At 57.7% G+C, this 15,855-nt stretch overlaps 2 protein-coding genes across 5 annotated transcripts; both read left to right on the top strand.

The window, feature by feature from the left end:
- Positions 1-106: 106 nt before the first annotated feature.
- NPRL2 (NPR2 like, GATOR1 complex subunit) lies at positions 107-5,005 on the top strand. 2 transcript variants are annotated; one of them, XM_065845524.2, is made up of 11 exons: positions 107-273; positions 506-597; positions 1,075-1,243; positions 1,511-1,619; positions 1,914-2,050; positions 2,341-2,438; positions 2,527-2,563; positions 2,720-2,813; positions 2,894-3,011; positions 3,229-3,371; positions 3,636-5,005. In XM_065845524.2, exons 1-11 carry the CDS (start codon positions 202-204, stop codon positions 3,701-3,703), a joined length of 1,137 nt encoding a protein of 378 aa, XP_065701596.1. In that variant the 5' UTR covers positions 107-201; the 3' UTR covers positions 3,704-5,005. The 2 variants fall into 2 exon arrangements, with proteins under 2 accessions (XP_065701596.1, XP_071669211.1); XM_071813110.1 differs by lacking the exon at positions 107-273 and having other exon boundaries at positions 1,080-1,243.
- ZMYND10 (zinc finger MYND-type containing 10) lies at positions 3,933-15,821 on the top strand. Of its 3 annotated transcripts, none has more exons than XM_071813108.1 (12): positions 3,933-4,030; positions 4,715-4,823; positions 5,364-5,480; positions 6,626-6,679; positions 6,779-6,931; positions 8,985-9,073; positions 9,354-9,454; positions 11,090-11,262; positions 11,574-11,699; positions 13,423-13,544; positions 13,746-13,871; positions 15,294-15,821. In XM_071813108.1, exons 1-12 carry the CDS (start codon positions 3,933-3,935, stop codon positions 15,397-15,399), a joined length of 1,374 nt encoding a protein of 457 aa, XP_071669209.1. In that variant the 3' UTR covers positions 15,400-15,821. The 3 variants fall into 3 exon arrangements, with proteins under 3 accessions (XP_071669209.1, XP_065701603.1, XP_071669210.1); XM_065845531.2 differs by lacking the exon at positions 15,294-15,821 and adding an exon at positions 14,569-14,850; XM_071813109.1 differs by lacking the exons at positions 13,746-13,871; positions 15,294-15,821 and having other exon boundaries at positions 12,908-13,544.
- Positions 15,822-15,855: the final 34 nt, after the last annotated feature.

Raw genomic sequence — 15,855 nt, 5'->3', positions numbered from 1 at the left:
GCCCGCCTCCGCCGCGCCGCGCCGCCGTTGAATGGGTGATATGCACTGTCGTTCAGAGAGAGGGCCCGCCCCCGCCAGTGTGATGTTAGTCCCTCCGGAAGGGCGCTACGGTGGCCGCCTGGGTCTTTTCCGCATGCGCGGTGCGGGCCGCCGGCGCGCCGCTACCGCACCGGGGTCTGAGCGGGCCCTCCCGGGGTCGCCATGGGCGGCAGGATTGAGTGCGTGTTCTTCAGCGAGTTCCACCCCACGCTGGGGCCCAAGATCACCTACCAGGTGTGGGGGTTGTCTGGGCCTAGGTCCGGAGGGGAAGCGGGGCCTGAAAGCACCTGGCGGGGCCGGTACCGGGGCAGGGCCGGGGGGGACCGGGAAGCCCCTTCCCGCTGGAGGACTGGGAGTGCCCATGAGGAGAATAGGGGAGCAGGGATGGAGGCCACTCCGGGAGGCAACGGGGCTGGGACGGGTTCGGCACTGCGTGGGGTTGGAGCAGGGCCTTCTGCCGCTGCAGGTCCCGGAGGATTTCATCTCTCGGGAGCTCTTTGACACCATCCAGGTGTACGTGATCACGAAGCCCGAGCTGCAGAACAAGCTGATCACCGTGTGAGTGTTGACAAGCCACCCATCCTTCCCCCGGAGGGTAAAACTGCTGTCCTCATGACTGGGAGAGTCTCTGCCAGCAGGAGGTGACAGTGCCATGATGTGACAGTGCCAGCATCAGCCCTGGGTCACAGGGATTCCTGCCCCGTGATCAGCAGGTTCATGCCGATACCCACAGTTGTCTGTGCAGAGAGGTTGGGTGCCCGATTCTGTGGGTGGCTGGAGCTGCATGTGGTTCTCTGCTGGCCTCAAATCCATGAAATTCGGACAAGTCTTTAGAGCTGTGTGGGTTTTGAAAGGAGACTGTTCTGTTCTCTCATAGGTGACTCTTTCCCCCCTTCTTTAGACTATGTTTTGCACTCTGAGCATTTGGGGATTAGACATCAAAGTAGAGAAGCCAGAGCTGACTGGGAGCCAGCCTTGTGCAGGGCTCAGGCCTTCATCAGGGCACGGGTGCAGGTTGTACTTGTCTCCCTGCAGAACAGCCATGGAGAAGAAGCTGATCGGCTGCCCCGTCTGTATCGAGCACAAGAAGTACAGCCGAAATGCTCTGCTCTTCAACCTGGGCTTCGTGTGTGATGCCAGAGCCAAGGCCTGTGCACTGGAGCCCATAGTGAAGAAGCTGGCTGGCTACCTCACCACCCTCGAGGTGAGGCCAGACCCAGAGCCACAGGAGGCTGCCCGCCTCACGATCTGCCCACCTCACAATCTGCCCCACAGAGTCACCAGTGTCCGCACATGTTGTGCAGTACTGGGTGTTGCTGGGGTAGCAGCCAGGTTTGTGGCAAAGAGGGAATTGTGCTGGTTTTACCCATGCACCACTTGAAGTTTAAGGGAGGACGGGATCCAAGATGTGTGGTTCATGTAGCCAGTAATCCTTCAGGGAGGAGCTGACTCGATTTTATGCTCTCTTCAGCTGGAAAGTGGCTTCATCTCCAATGAGGAGAGTAAACAGAAGCTGGTCCCCATCATGACCATTCTGCTGGAGGAATTGAATGCCAAAGGAAAGTGCACCCTTCCCATAGGTACAGCAGCTGCATCATCCCTGGCCCTGCAGCGGGGGAAGCAGCTGGGCCATCCCCTGCCTGGTTCAGCTCTGCCTACTCTGCTCCTGGCAGGTCCCTGCCTGTCTGTGCTTGGAGCTGGAGGGTGCCTGAGCCAGCCATGCCCTGCATGCCTTGAAGGGTGGGAGGGATGGGGTTACAAGCTGCAAACACCCACCTCTGTGCAGTGCAATGATGTCCTGGGGCTGGGGGTCGTGAGCTCCTGAGTGAGCAGAGATTTCTGTGGGGACCAAGCGCTCCCTCTTCCCTGGCCAGATGAGTCAAACACCATCCACCTGAAGGTGATCGAGCAGCGCCCAGACCCCCCTATCGTACAGGAGTACGATGTCCCCGTCTTCACCCAAGACAAGGATGACTTCTTCAACTCCCAGTGGGACCTCACCACACAGCAGGTCCGTGTGCTTGACTGGGTACAGTGCACTTTGAATGGGATCTGTTTCCAGCCTGCCCAGAGACTGATGGGAGTCATGCTGTCACCACGTTAATGAGCGCAGTTCAGTGCTCCCCTTGTCTTTGTGCTCAGGCCTGCACATGACCCATTCTCACAAAACGTGGGTTAAGTGTGGCTGGGGATGGAGTGCCCCCATCCCAGCATGCTTCAAGATGCAGGACAGTTTCCGGGGCTTCAGGGTGATGCCTTTGGCCTCTCTCCCCTCTTAGCTCTTGCATCCTCTCCTGTTAGATCCTGCCCTACATTGATGGCTTTCGGCACGTCCAGAAGATTTCCGCAGAAGCTGACGTGGAGCTGAACTTGGTGCGCATTGCCGTGCAAAACCTGCTGTGAGTGTGGGGAAGGGGGCCTGGCCCTCCCGCAGGAGGGTGGTGGGTGCTGGCAGAGGATCTCTGACGTTTCCCTGTCCGTCTGCAGGTACTATGGCGTCGTCACGCTTGTCTCCATACTCCAGGTGGGTCAGGCCATGGACCATGGGGCCACGAGTGGGATTCAGGGAGCAGCTGCAGAACTGGGATGGCTGTGTAGGGGGGACAGAGGGGTTTCAAGTAGGGCGGATCTGTCTCTCAGAGCTATGGCTGAGCAGAGCTGGTTTTCCCTTGTCCTCCAGTACTCCAACGTCTACTGCACCACGCCAAAGGTCCAGGACCTGGTGGATGACAAGTGTCTCCAGGAAGAGTGCCTGTCTTACGTCACCAAACAAGGTAGGGAGATCCCAAGCTGCTGGCAGAAGCAGAGGGAGGGGAGGCTGGAGAGGAGGCTAACTGGTGACTTGTCCCTGCAGGGCACAAACGGGCCAGCCTCAGGGATGTCTTCCAGCTGTACTGCGGGCTGAGCCCTGGCACGACGGTGCGAGACCTCATCTCCCGCTATACCCTGCAGCTCCAGAGAGTGGATGAGAGGTGGGAGCCAGTGCCCTTCTGCTCAGTCCCCAAGGAAATGATGACACTAGGGGTGGGGGGACTGAGTGTGGGGGAGCAAAGAGGGGAAACCCAACCCCTGTGTCTGCAGGTGGGGAAACTGAGGCAGTGGTGTGGTGTGGTGAAACCAGGACAGAATAGGAAGAGTTGGGGTGTTTGAAGCCTCATATTCACGGTCCAAGTCTCTTCCCATCCCCAGGAGGCTCATCCAGTTTGGCTTGATGAAGGGTCTTATCCGTCGGCTCCAGAAATACCCTGTCAAGGTTGCCCGGGATGAGCGGAGCCACCCAGCCCGGCTGTACACAGGCTGCCACAGCTACGATGAGATCTGCTGCAAGACAGGTGAGGATCCAGGCTGCTCTGTGTGCCTCTGGGGGCCGGTGATGGGCAGGGGGCTGCCAGTGTCCCCAGGGCCGTATGCTGATTTGGGACTTTCCCTCACCCCTTTGGGAGCTTTCACAGCGCAGGGAGATGAGACTCTGTGCTGGGCTCTATGTTGAACTGGGCTGCCAAGCCCATGCTGCTGGGGGGAAGCTGGGGGACCCAGGCAGCCCCCTGACACTGCTGCTGGGCACCCCACTGACACCCCACTGCCTTCCCCCCCAGGCATGAGTTACAAGGAGCTGGATGAGCGCCTAGAGAACGACCCCAACATCATCGTGTGCTGGAAATGACGGCGGGGATGGCAGCCTGGGGCTGTGTGTCCCCCACGCGTCCCCCGTGTGTGTCCCCATGTGTCTCCCCGGAACTCTGCGCATCCTCCCGGCCGCCGTCGCTCCTCCGCGCCGCCAGGGGGCACCAGAGGCTCCTCCGCGCCGCCAGTGGCCCGCAGAGGCTCCTCCGCTCCGACAGGGGGCGGCAGAGCGGCCCTAGCGCTCCCGTTGCCATAGCGACGCCGCCGCCATGGCCGCCCCCGGACCGGCGCCGCTGCTGCCCGCCGAGGCCGAGGCGCTGGTGCAAGCGCTGCGGGGCACCGAGCTGCGGGACACCGGCGGGCAGGGGTGCGAGGGGACCGGGTCTTGGTGGGGAGGGCCCCGGTGCCGGGTGTTTAGCTGGGGAGCACGAAGAAAGTGCTGTAAATTTGGGGTGTCCCTGCTGGGGCTCCATGAGGTGGGGGGAGAGGAGGGACCCCGTTTTTGGGGCCTTCCTAAAGGCTCTGGGTGAGTAAGGAAAGGTCCCAGGTCTGAGAGTGAGGGGGCATCCACAGAAGGTCTAGAGGAGAGAGGAGGGGGCCTGTGTTTGGGGTGACCCCAGAGGGTAGGATGGAGGGAGAGTAGGGACCCCAATTCTGGAGCTTTCCTGGAAGGTCTGGGAGAGAGAGGAGGGTCCATGTAGGGTGGGGAGGCAAGGAAGGGTCTAGACCTGTGATGTCCCTAGAGGGCCGGTGGAATAGGGGCGTGGAGAAGAGGACCACCAGTTTTGGGGTGTCTGGAGTGGGGTGTCTCGTGGTGAATGTTGCTATAGGGGTTGGGGCTGCCACAGTTGGAGCTGCTGCTCCAGGGAGCGTGGGCTCAGGGGACAGTGTGGTGTTTGGGGGTGCCTGGTGGGCTTGAGGCATTTCTTGAAGATGGGGGCACTAGGAGCAGGTTTTCCTGGATAAGGGAGCCCCTCCAGGAGCACAGCAGAGCCCCAGAGCCAGTGGCCAGAGGTCTCTGGCACTGATGTCCTTGCTGGCTGCCCTGCAGATGGCTTCAGCAGCACGAGTGCGTAGAGAAGCTCAACATGCACGCCATTCTGAGCGCTTCTGCGGGTCAGGAGCAGCTCCTCACCGAGCTGCTGGTCAGCTATGGCAAGGTGAGGCTCCTTAGGTGCAGTAATGAGTCCTGTGCCAGGCCTTCAGCCTTGAGCCAGGCTTGTCATGTGGACAATGTGCAATTTTGGAATAAAATTATGAAGGATCTGCTGTATCACTGGCAAAGACTTTGGTGGTTTGCCAGTGTTGCTTTTTAAAAAAAAATTAAAGGTCAAACTGGAAATTTTGCTTGCTGGTTTCTGGTTCCTCTCTGGAGGTTGTGGTCTCTTCAGTGCACCAGCCCTCTGGTTGCAGATCTGTGCACCATGCCCGAGATGTCCCAGCCACAGAACGTCCCAGGCTGCAGCAGGATGTGTGGTGCCCTGGCCCTGCTGAGCTCCTCAGGGTCATCTTCCCCCTTTGCAGCTCCAAGAGCTCTCTGTTGAAAAGCTGTTGATTTCTGAGCAGTGCAAATACAGACTGTGCGCCCCAAGGCCACTGTCCTTCAGGCGACTCCAAAATCTGAGCAGTAGCAAGAAAACTGGTTCCCACTCTGGCACTGGTGTGAACAGCTTCACTCCCTCCATCCCTTCGCTATCTAGATTCCTGTTCTCATTGGGGAACTGATCTCCGTGGAGATCTGGAAGCACAAGATCTTTCCTGTGCTGTGCCGGCTGGAGGACTTCAAGCCAAGAAGCACCTTCCCCATCTATGTGGTGGTGAGTAGAAGGGGAAGTGGGAACAAACCTGGAAATTTGGTGGGCACTGTTACACTTAAAAATAAATCTCACCCAGAAGATCTCAGAGCTGGGGATTTATATCTCACCAGGCTGAGAAACTGCTGGACAATGTGACACGGTGTGAAATGCCTGGTTTCCCAAAGCCATGAGCAACAAGCCCATGTCCTTGTCTGCAGGAGGGACAGGGACCTGCTCCCAGAGGAGCTCAACTCCACAGAGGGTTGCACCCCTGCCTAATCCTGCACAGGGCCTTGCTGGAGCTCCTGGATGTGGGAAAAGCCTCTCCTGGAGGTGGGTGTGCTCCTTGTTTGCAGCTCCCAGCGTCCCAGTGCCACCCTCGCTCCCAGAGCAGCAACTCCCTGGGATATTTGCCCCCTGAGCACTGTTTTTCTCTGGCACCTCTATAACCAGAGGGCTCTCCAAGCTTACGTGTCTCTGGGTTAAGGAAAATGTAGCTTTATCTTACTGAACTTCTGGAAGCAGTGGTCTCTTGGGCCGTTCTTGGTAAGGGAGCGATCTTGGGAACTTGGCTTGCCTGTGGAACAGTGCAGCCTTTGACCTAAGGGAAATCTGCCTGAGGTTTGGAATTTTTAGCCTATTTTCAGTCTGGGTGACACCTTGCTAGGGCAAGGTGGTGTCTTCCCTGGGCAGCCGTTTGTCTGCAGCATCACCTTGAGCCGGTTATCTTGTGCTTCGCTGCCTCTGAACAAGGCTGTCTGCCCCCGTCCCAGAGGCTGTGAGCAGTGCAGCCATGCAGGGCACTGTCCTCTCTCAGACAGTGGCTCTGTGCCAGTGCTGGGGGCTGCAGCTTGCCCAAGGGCTACAGTTGTATTGTCACTGTAGTGCAGAGACAGAGCCCTGAAGAGCCCTGCCTGCTGGGAAGCGTGGTTCTCCATCAGCATGTTGTAGTGTCCTGGGCATATTAATATAAATATTAATATGAACTATGTGAACTGGAGCTGTTTTAAAGATTACATTGCTTGTATTTGGCTCTTTAACTTGTGTATGGCTACAACTACATAAGCAGTTTCTTAGAAGAGCCCTTTTCCCAGTCCCATTGCCTGTGTCCTTGGTGCTGGTGACCACTCTGCTGTTACTTCACTCTTGCCATTTTCCTCCCGTAGCTGCGTCATGAAGCTTCCATCATTAACCTCTTGGAGACGGTGTTTTTTTACAAGGTAAGAGGCAGGTTCTGCTTTTTTTGGTATAAAGCCCCTCGGGGTGGGAAGCCATGGCTGTGAGGCCTGTCCCTCTGTGAAATTCTTGTTGTTGTGAAGGAAATCTGCGAGTCAGCAGGGGACAGCATTCTGGATTTAATTGATTATTGCCACCGAAAACTGACCCTGCTGGCAGCTCGGAGCGCCAATGGACAGATAGTGACCCCAGTGGAGCTTCGTCCTGAGGATCTGCCCAGCCCCTCATCCATGCAGGTGAGGAGAAAGTCCTGTAGCTCACTGGGGACATGTGTGATGGAGGATGTGGGCTGCCTGAAGAGGCACAGGGGGCCATTCTCCTGGAGAACCCTTTGGCTGAAGCCCCAGCACCTCCTGCCCATCTCAGAGGGCATCTGGTGCTGGTGGTTGACCACACCAGCAGCTCAGCTGGGTCAGCAGCTGAACCCGCCTCCCTCCAGCCCGCAGCCGCTCCCTTGTTCTCACCTGTGACAGTGCCAGCCTGAGGCTGCCTGCAGGACATGGTCTGAGTGGGGGGACACTGGAAAGTTGCCAGTTACACGAACTATTCGGTACAGGGGTTTGGCTATTTGCTGTTGCTCTTAGAAGCTGTATGCACGTGTCTCCCCAGAGCTTAGTTCAGGCTGCAGCTGGAGCCAGCCAGGGTTAACCGTAAGAAGAATCCCTCCCTGAGCCAATGTATAACATGACTAGGAATTATCCTAATCTGTTTCCCCCCAGCTTCCTTGGATCTCTGAGAAATACCTCTTCTCTGTGCTGGTCGGGACCAGCCTGTAGCTATTCCCAGTCAGGTGTTTCAGGGCTGTCACACGCACCTTCCCAGTGTGGGAGCACTCTTTGCTTCTGCAACTTTGCTTCTCAGCATCTTGAATTTTCTCCTTAAACTGCACATGTCTCGAGGAGTGTCTGGAGAAGCGGGGTTAAAGTGACAGCCTGCAAGCCTGGCCCTACCTCCCTGCATTGCCTCCATCCTTTGGCTTGGTGCCCCAGCACGTGCTTCTCTTCCAGAAAAGGAAGGAAGTGGAGGGCTCCAGAGTACAATAGAGATGTTTTCCAGGAAATGTTTTCCCAGCTGGGGAAGGGAAGGAGGTGTCTGTTAATACTTTGACATAGCTCAAGTTTTAAAAAAAAGCCAACTTTTTCCGACCAATAGGGTTCTAAAAAGCACTCGTCTCCCAAGCAGCCTGGTTTCCTCTGATTCATTCCAGCCCCTCCTGACTCTACATACAATAACCCCCTATGAAAAAGCTGTTCCTGCTCTCTCCTGTCCTGTGGAGCCTGTTGTCCCTTGTGACTGTGTATGGTGGTAACCCCTTCAGCAGGACCTGTTCTACGGTCCCCCACAAGCACAGGCAAAAGATGGCCCCTGGCTGAAGGCAGCAGAGATTAGGTCTGGATACCCAGAGGAGCTATAGGAAACAGCCTCACTGGGGGAGTTTGGAGAGGGAGGCGGTGTGAGGGAAGATCCTAGGCAGATTTCTGAATAGAATGTGGGGCAGCTCGAGGAGCGCAGGGCTTACCGCAGGAATTTGGAAGGGAACTGTTGCAGTGGCGCTTTACAGGAATACGAGTTGCTGAGGTCAGCGCTGATGTGAGCTGCTGAGTGCCTGGGAGTGGGGAGGCGAAGTTCTGCCCAGGCCGGGGAAAAGGACTTGGCACTTCTCAGCCTCAGAAGAGGCTGAGTCAGAGGGTGGTCGGGCTGTTGGCCTGAGCGTGTGGGGCATGAACGGGGTGTCCATGCTGCCTGGGAGGGGAGGAGGGCGGATGACTGGAGAGCATGACGTAGCTGCAAGCTGGGATAACCACAGGCAGATATTGTAGCTGGAGGCAAGCTGGAGGAGAGGCAGACCCTGGAGGGATGGATGTAGAACTGCAGCTGTTCCAGGGCCAAATTTCTCCCTCTTCCTCTGGTTCCTCTACTGATGATGCAGTTTCCCCCTCCCTCAGCCTTCCATGTCTCTATAGGACTGTGGGCCACAAGATGATCCCAAAAGGGGAATGAGGAGCAGTCTAGGACTGGCCTCTTCCAGGGGTGTCCCTGTCCAGGGGTGCTGCTGCTGGTGGCCACCCATGAGCTGTTAGGGGTAGGGAGATGAGGGACAACCAACAATGGGCTGCAAGCACTTCTGTGGCTGCCCTGGCACAGTCGAGATGAGAAGCAGAGTTGGTTTTGCAGGGCTCTGGTTTCCTCCCCAGTCTGCGGTTACCGACGTGCAGCCAACAGGCTGCCCCCCTGCAGCTCCCGGGAAATGGGGCCTGAAATACTGAGGCTGCACATGTCCCTCCACAGGAGCTGCAGCAGCAGGCGGAGACAATGGAGTTTGAGATTTCCCTGAAAGCCCTGTCCGTGCTGCGGTTCATCACTGATCAGGTGGAGAGGTAGGTGCCCAGGACCAGCAGAGGACACATGCCAAGCTCTCTGGTTGAGATTCCTGTGGGTGCCTGGACCCCTCTCAGCAGCTGGCTGTGTCCGTGGTGGCAGTGGCACTGTGTCCCGGGGGGGCAAACACAGCAGCACTTCACCCTGCTCCATGGTACTAGTGGGAACCCAGATCATTTTTTTTTTTTTCCTGCCTCTCCCAGTTGCTTCAGGGAGCATTTGTATCTCTTCTGGCATTTGTCTGCCCACACCAGTTCACCCTTTCTGTCATATCTCCAGTCTGCCCCTGAGCGCGCTGACGCGGATACTGAACACCCACAATCTGCCCTGCCTCCTTGTCGAGCTGGTGGAACATTGCCCCTGGAGCTGCCGCCAAGCAGGTATGGGTCATGCCCCATGGCACCTTTGGTGCTGTGGTGGGGTGCTGGGACCTGCAGCCACCGACAAATCTGCTACAGGAGCCCTTGCAGAAATCTGCTCCCCCTCAACTCGCCCCTCTGGCCCCCTCTCTAGTGCTCTCTGCTTGAAAGCAGCTGCCGCACAGCTGGGCTGGGGACCTGGCACCACTCCCGAAAGCTGATCCTCCCCAGGGCTGTGTCTCTCCTGAACTGATTATGGCCAGGACGGGAGCAGGAGCGTAAGCATGTCTGCCAGACCCACCTGCTCCTCTGAGGAGCCCTGTCCTGGATGCAGAAAGACCAGCATGCCAGCCTCAGCCTGTCTGCACCTTTCTGGGACAGTGCTCAGAGCTGGCGGCAGACATGGAGCAGACTCTTCTCACAGTGACAACTAATGATAAGACAAGGGGCAATCAGTGCAAACTGGAACACAGGAGGTTTCACTTGAACATGAGAAGAAACTTCTCAGTGAGGGTGCCAGAGCCTGGCCCAGGCTGCCCAGGGAGGTTGTGGAGTCTCCTTCTCTGCATTCAAACCCGCCTGGATACCTTCCTGTGTAGCCTCATCTGGGTGTTCCTGCTCCGGTGGGGGCATTGGACTGGATGAGCTTTCGAGGTCCCTTCCAATCCCTAACATTCTTCGATTCTATGGACTCTCCCAGGCAGCAAAGCAAGTGCCCTGAAGCTGTTGGTTGCTGAGCTTCACTCTTGCCAAATGCCTCTGATCAGGTTGTGCCCATGGGCTGCCGCCTGCACCATCAGCCCTGCCTCCTGCACCTCTGGGGCCAGGTGTCCCCTCCCAAGCCCCCCAGCTTCCCCACCGCCTGCCTCCGAGCAGTGCTGGGGCACAGCTGGGGCGTGGGAACCCACGCTCCCCTCCCCAGTCCGGCACCAGGGGTCACAACGGGGGCAGGGGAGGAAGAGATGCTGGGAAACACGTGGCTCTGCGCCTGCCGAGAGGAGCCCAGCTGGATGTGGGAGCTTTCCTCCTTCCTCTGGCCAGGAAACACATCCCTTCTCTCTGCCTGTGCACTGGGGGTGTCAGAGGGAGCTTTGATCCAGGGCCCTGAGGGAAGGACTGGAAAGAAACATGAGTGTGAAGGCATTTCCAGGCTGGGCAGATGCAGGGTTACATCCCCCTCCACCCCCAGAGCAGCACAGTAGCTCCTGGAGCTTGTTTCGTCACTTCCGTTATATTCATGTTACTTCTGAAGGTTCTTCTGCCAGTGAAAGCCAGATGATCAGATATTGGCCATGCTGGTACCCCAAAATGTGTCTCTCCAGACACTGTTGCTGCAGCATGGGCTCCCCCACCATTTACCAGTGCTCTACATTCCTGGCCAAGTACAAAGGGATACATGACAGGGATCTTTCCATTCCTGCCACAGCACTATTGTTTTAATACATATTCTTTATGCTTTTCATGCTAATATATTGTCTCAGTACCATGAAGGCTGCTAAGGCTGCTACACGAAGCAAAGGGGCGGGGAAACTGAGGCAGGCAGAAGCAGAAGGGCAGAGCGAGGAAGAGAGCGCAGGCCAGCATCCTAACCTCTGGGCTCTCTTCCTTCGGGCAGCGCTGTCTCTCTCTGGAACCATGTGTTTTTCCATTCTTCAGGCAAACTCAAGAAGTTTGAGAATGGCACATGGCACGTGGTGCCCCCTGAAGACCAGGTGAAGATGACCAAACTCGATGGGCAGGTGTGGCTTGCTCTCCTCAACCTCCTGCTCAGCCCCGAATGCCAGCGCAAGTACCACTTCAATGGCTTCAACAAGAGCCAGCTCCTCAAGGTAGGACCTTACATCACGAAGGCTGTGGGTCCTGCAGCACAGAGTAGGACCTTGTGAGCATTTGGCCTCTATGGGCATCCCTCCCTGTCTTTGCTGTGGGCGCTCAGCAGCCAGCAGTGGGAGCACAGTGGGGTCTGTCACTGTGCCCAGTAGCAGCAAAGCTTGTGTTTGTGAGTGTACCTCCTTGGAGCCCCATGAGTCATCCTGCCAGTGCCTCACAGATCCTGCTCTTGCCATGCTGCTTCCCCCGCTCTGGCTCCCTTGTCTTCACCCCTCTCCGTTCACTCTTCTCTTCCCCTCCACGGCCACAGCTTCGTGCGTTCCTGACGGACGTCCTTATTGACCAGCTGCCCAACCTAGTGGAGATGCAGAGATTTCTGAGCCACCTTGCAGTGACAGAGCCGGCTCCCCCTAAAAAGGATCTCATCCTGGAGCAGGTATCCTGTGGCTCTTCCTCCATCTCTCCAGCTGCTCTGCTTTGAGCGTGATAGCTCCCTACCCCCTTTGCCTCCCATCAAGCTCAGCTCTGGAGAGGTGGTACCCTGGTAAAGCAGCCAAGCACTTATTTCACAGTTACACACTTATTGCCAGCAAAATTGTCCATGGATGACATGAGATCCTTGTCCTGCTGCAGCAGTGGCTGAGCACTTGCATCTAAAGGCATAAGTGCTGGGTTATAAACAGCTCTCCAGATTGCATAGAGTCCCTGGGGTGGTGGCTGCATGGGACAGAGATAACCCCTGGCTTGTTTTGACGATTAACTCTTTTTTTAACATTTATCAGTGTTTTCCTGCTGAATTCTGGACTCCGCAGTAATGAGTCCTCGTTACAGCCCTGGCCCAGGGGTGCTTGGCACACTGCTTATGGAGGGACGCCAAGGTCTGGTTGCAGAGGCCAGAGCCAAACTGGTCCCAGCTGGGGCTCAGGAGCTGGGCCCTGAGGGTCTTCAAACAGCATAGGGTCCTTGTGGTTTTTAATCCATGGGGTAGTAACGGCTGGAGCAGTGTTTCTGTTAACTTCTTGTGAGCTGCGGGGAGAAACTGCCTGTGGGCAGATGTGCAAAGAGGCAGCTGAGGGGAGAGCAGAGGTTCTTCCCAACACTGGAGCTGCAGAGGCTCCATGCCATGGAGTGGATGGGCAGGTCGGGCAGCGGTCGCTTATGCTGTGGGGAGGGGACCAGGCTCCCCCCGGCGTGGCTGACCCCATGGCCCCAGAGGAGGGTGATGTGCCCTGGCTGGTGCAGGCTGCGGCTGAGCTGAGGGCACAGCCCATGCCGTGAGCTGGGGCTGGGGGCGGCTGCAGACCAGCAAGGCGAGCAGCTGGAGACGGCAACAGGACAGAGGTGGTTATGGATTCACTCCGTGTCCCTTGACTGCCAGCATGTTGGTGGGGCAGGGACGGGCAGCTGCCATGCTGGGGACCTCATCCAGCCCTCGCCCAGGCTGCTTCCCTTCTCCTGAGCTCTGCTTTTGTGATGGTGCTGCTCCCGCCTCCACCAAGGGCTGGGGCTGACCCTGGCGGGTGGGCAGGGGAGCCAGCGGGAAGCACACACGTGGGCTCCCTGCTCCGCTCAGAAAGCAGTGAACTCACTCTCTGTCGCTGAGCCAAGCTCTGAAAAGGCCTTTTTCCATTTGGCTGCTCCCAGAGCAGCCTCCTTCCCTTCCAGGCCTGGCTATTTTTACTCTGCTGGAGAAGGCAGCACTGTTTGAAGCAGCATCATCCTCTCCAGAGCCTGAACTCCTTGCGCCACTTTTGGCTGGAGCTTTCCCTTTCGTGCTGGCCAGCTCTTCCCTGGGTGTTCTTCTTCGGGGAAGTGACAAGTGGAAAAAATCTGCTCAGGCAAACGGCTCTGGAGCATGGGGTTCATGCTGCTGTTGGCACGCAGGGCGCCAAGATCCCAGGGCTTTCTGTTCGCTAGCCCTGGCCTCAGGGCTGGACTCTCACTCCCAGCCGGACTCCGTGGTTTTACCTTGTTTCACCTGAACGCTCATTGGCAAGTGGATCCATCCCCTCCATGTACCCAAAAGCACACCCTCACTCCCTGTGTCTTCACCTTGTGCCCTGGGCTGGCTGCACCCCCATCCGCCAAATGCCTCTGTACCACAGCATGTTCAGTCTGGCTGTGCGCACCCCTTCCTCCTGCTTTGCCTCTCCTACCAGGTTCCTGTCATCCGGGGCCACATCCTCAAGAACAACGCAGGGAAGTGGGAGGCCATCACTAAGCACCAGGTGAAGCACATCTTCAGCCCCACCGAGGAGGAGCTGAAGCTCCAGGCACACAGGTAAGGCCCTGGCACATGCACACGGGATGCCCAGTGGAGGCAGTATTCCATTAGCAGGGACTGAAGCTCAGCACTGGGAGTACGGAGGAGTCTGTGGTGCTGGCTGGGGATGTCCCCTCAGTGGCTGGGTGCAGCGGGGACAACTCGCCGCTTATCAGCTGTTCACATTGAGCAGCCTCATCCCATTTCTGCCCACCACAGGTGGGCACAGACCTACAGCCTGGACATGATGGAGGCTCTCGCCCCTGACAAGCCCCGATGCAGGGTGTGTGGTGTGGAGGCAACCAAGCGGTGCTCTCGCTGCCGGAACGAGTGGTACTGCACACGGTAAGGAAGCTCTGCCACCCCCCAGTGTCCCCTGCAGCACCCTGGTGTCCCCTGCTGCCTTTCGGTGTCCCTGCTCCCCAGAGCACCACACACCTCACTGGAGGATGCTGTGAAAGGGCTAAGGGAGGCCAAGGGTCCCACTGCTGGCTCTCCACTTGCCATGTACCTTTCCAAATCTTATGGTGGGGCTGATGTCCTGGGACATTGGTGGAGGAGATACTGGTGAGTGCTGTGTCGCTGCTGTCAAGTGCTGAGCTGCCTGTGCCCACACCACCAGCAGCCATGGGTTGGGTTTCCCATGGTGACACTGTCTCCCTCCCCTGTATCTTAATGGGGCAGGTGAGGGGAAAAAATTGCCTGTGGCTCTGTGAGTGCAGGTGACAGGCCGGTATGCGGCAGCTGGGACAGTGGCAGTAAATTAAATAATCTCTGCTGCTAAACCATCTGGCAAGGTCTGGTTAGAGCCGTGTCTTTAAGCGCTCTTAACCCCAGAACTGGAGGCCACATCCATTTCCCTGTTGGGCTGATGCTCAGCCATGCCCAATCCACCCCAGTGCCAGGAGGAGTGCGCTGCTGGGGTTTGTCCTTGTCATTGCTTAGCTCCTGGGGCTGGACATGGCCCTGCCCTGTCCCTGCTTGAGCTGTGGGCACCATGCATTGTGGCAGGTCCCCTGAGCAATGGTGCTCCCCTCTGCAGGGCGTGCCAGATCCAGCACTGGCAGAAGCACAAGGCTGCTTGCAACCTCATGGCTGGGACGCCGGGGAGAGTGGGCAGCCCGTAAGAGAAGCAGTGACTGGCATCTGACCCACGGGTCGCCCAGGCAGAGGTTTCTCCTGTGTGCAGCCCAGTGAGGGCAGAGAAGCCAGCAAAGCCCCTTCTGCCTTTCCCCAGCCCCGGGCAGCACTGCCCGGATTCTGCCTCCCCTCTCCCACCTCCCCACCACGCAGCCTTGTCCAATAAACCTCTTCTGCATTCCAATGCTGCTCAGGTCCTGCCTTTTTTCTCCTAGCTAAAGATGCTGAACTGTAAACCACTCCCTCCCCTTCCTTGCACCCAGGGAGAGGGGTGTGTGGCCATTTTTTCCCTCTGCAACAACAGAAATCCCAGAGAACCTAAAAAAAGAGTTGATAGCCTTGTGGTTACCAGAAGGGACAAGCCCTCTGCAGCTGAGGCACATGACCCAGGGGAGGAAAGGGCCGAGGAGGCCTCTGTGCTCTCTCTTATCTTTTGGCTGCTGTCAGAGTGGTGGGGGGGAGGCAGAGGATGTGGTTAGCAAGAGCACCTCACTGTAGGAAAGCAAATTAGTTTCTTGAGGGTTTGTAATCTGCTGTCTTGCAGGGACAAGTGCCCCCACCCCCTCTCCGTTGATGTGATGTGAGCACCAAGGGCTTAGCCCCCTGCCCACCACCATCTATCTGCAGGGTTTACGTCTTTGCTGGGCCCTGGGCTGCATCCCCACCTCTCCCTGGACAGCAGCTACTGCTGGAGGGCTGGATCCCTGGTCTGAGCACAGCTGGAAAAGGTTGATGGTGCATCTCCTCTTCTGCTAGAGTGCCTGAGACCCCTTCACCCCCCAAAACAGGTTTTGTACCAGCGCTGCTGCTGCAGGAGCCACAACAGCAAGCAGGAAACCATTTCAATCCAGCCGCAGCTCTGGCCGAGCAGTCCTGAGGAGTTTACTCTGAACCCAGGCTGCTCAGCTGGGGCTGCAGCCAGATCGAGCATAGAGGCTCTCCAGGGGGGCTTTGGCTGCTTGTCACCCACTGCCAGAGGTTCCCCCAGATCCCTTCCCCGCTGGGAAACTGAGGCACAGAGTGAGGCTTGCCCCGGTCCTGGGAGAGGTGGCAGAACAAGCAGGGCTGCTGAAGCGGGGCCCCTGCTTCCACAGAAGCGGCTCCGGGAGCCTCATCCCCGCCTCTAGCCCGCCCCGCCGGGCTTGCCGGGACGAGGGGCACTGGTGGGGACCCCGGGGCGCTGCGCGGC

Source organism: Patagioenas fasciata, chromosome 10, assembly GCF_037038585.1.
Source record: "Patagioenas fasciata isolate bPatFas1 chromosome 10, bPatFas1.hap1, whole genome shotgun sequence".
NCBI classification, from domain to species: domain Eukaryota; kingdom Metazoa; phylum Chordata; class Aves; order Columbiformes; family Columbidae; genus Patagioenas; species Patagioenas fasciata.
This window is presented reverse-complemented; position numbering and strand designations above follow the sequence as displayed.

Excerpts from the sequence above, each read along its gene's own strand:
- NPRL2 (XM_065845524.2), top strand. The coding sequence starts at position 202 with ATGGGCGGCAGGATTGAGTGCGTGTTCTTCAGCGAGTTCCACCCCACG. Across the intron at positions 2,439-2,526 it reads ATTGCCGTGCAAAACCTGCT|GTACTATGGCGTCGTCACGC; the intron begins GTGAGTGTGGGG and ends GTCCGTCTGCAG. Across the intron at positions 2,564-2,719 it reads CGCTTGTCTCCATACTCCAG|TACTCCAACGTCTACTGCAC; the intron begins GTGGGTCAGGCC and ends CTTGTCCTCCAG.
- ZMYND10 (XM_071813108.1), top strand. The coding sequence starts at position 3,933 with ATGGCCGCCCCCGGACCGGCGCCGCTGCTGCCCGCCGAGGCCGAGGCG. Across the intron at positions 9,455-11,089 it reads CTGGAGCTGCCGCCAAGCAG|GCAAACTCAAGAAGTTTGAG; the intron begins GTATGGGTCATG and ends TCCATTCTTCAG. Across the intron at positions 13,872-15,293 it reads AACGAGTGGTACTGCACACG|GGTTTACGTCTTTGCTGGGC; the intron begins GTAAGGAAGCTC and ends ATCTATCTGCAG.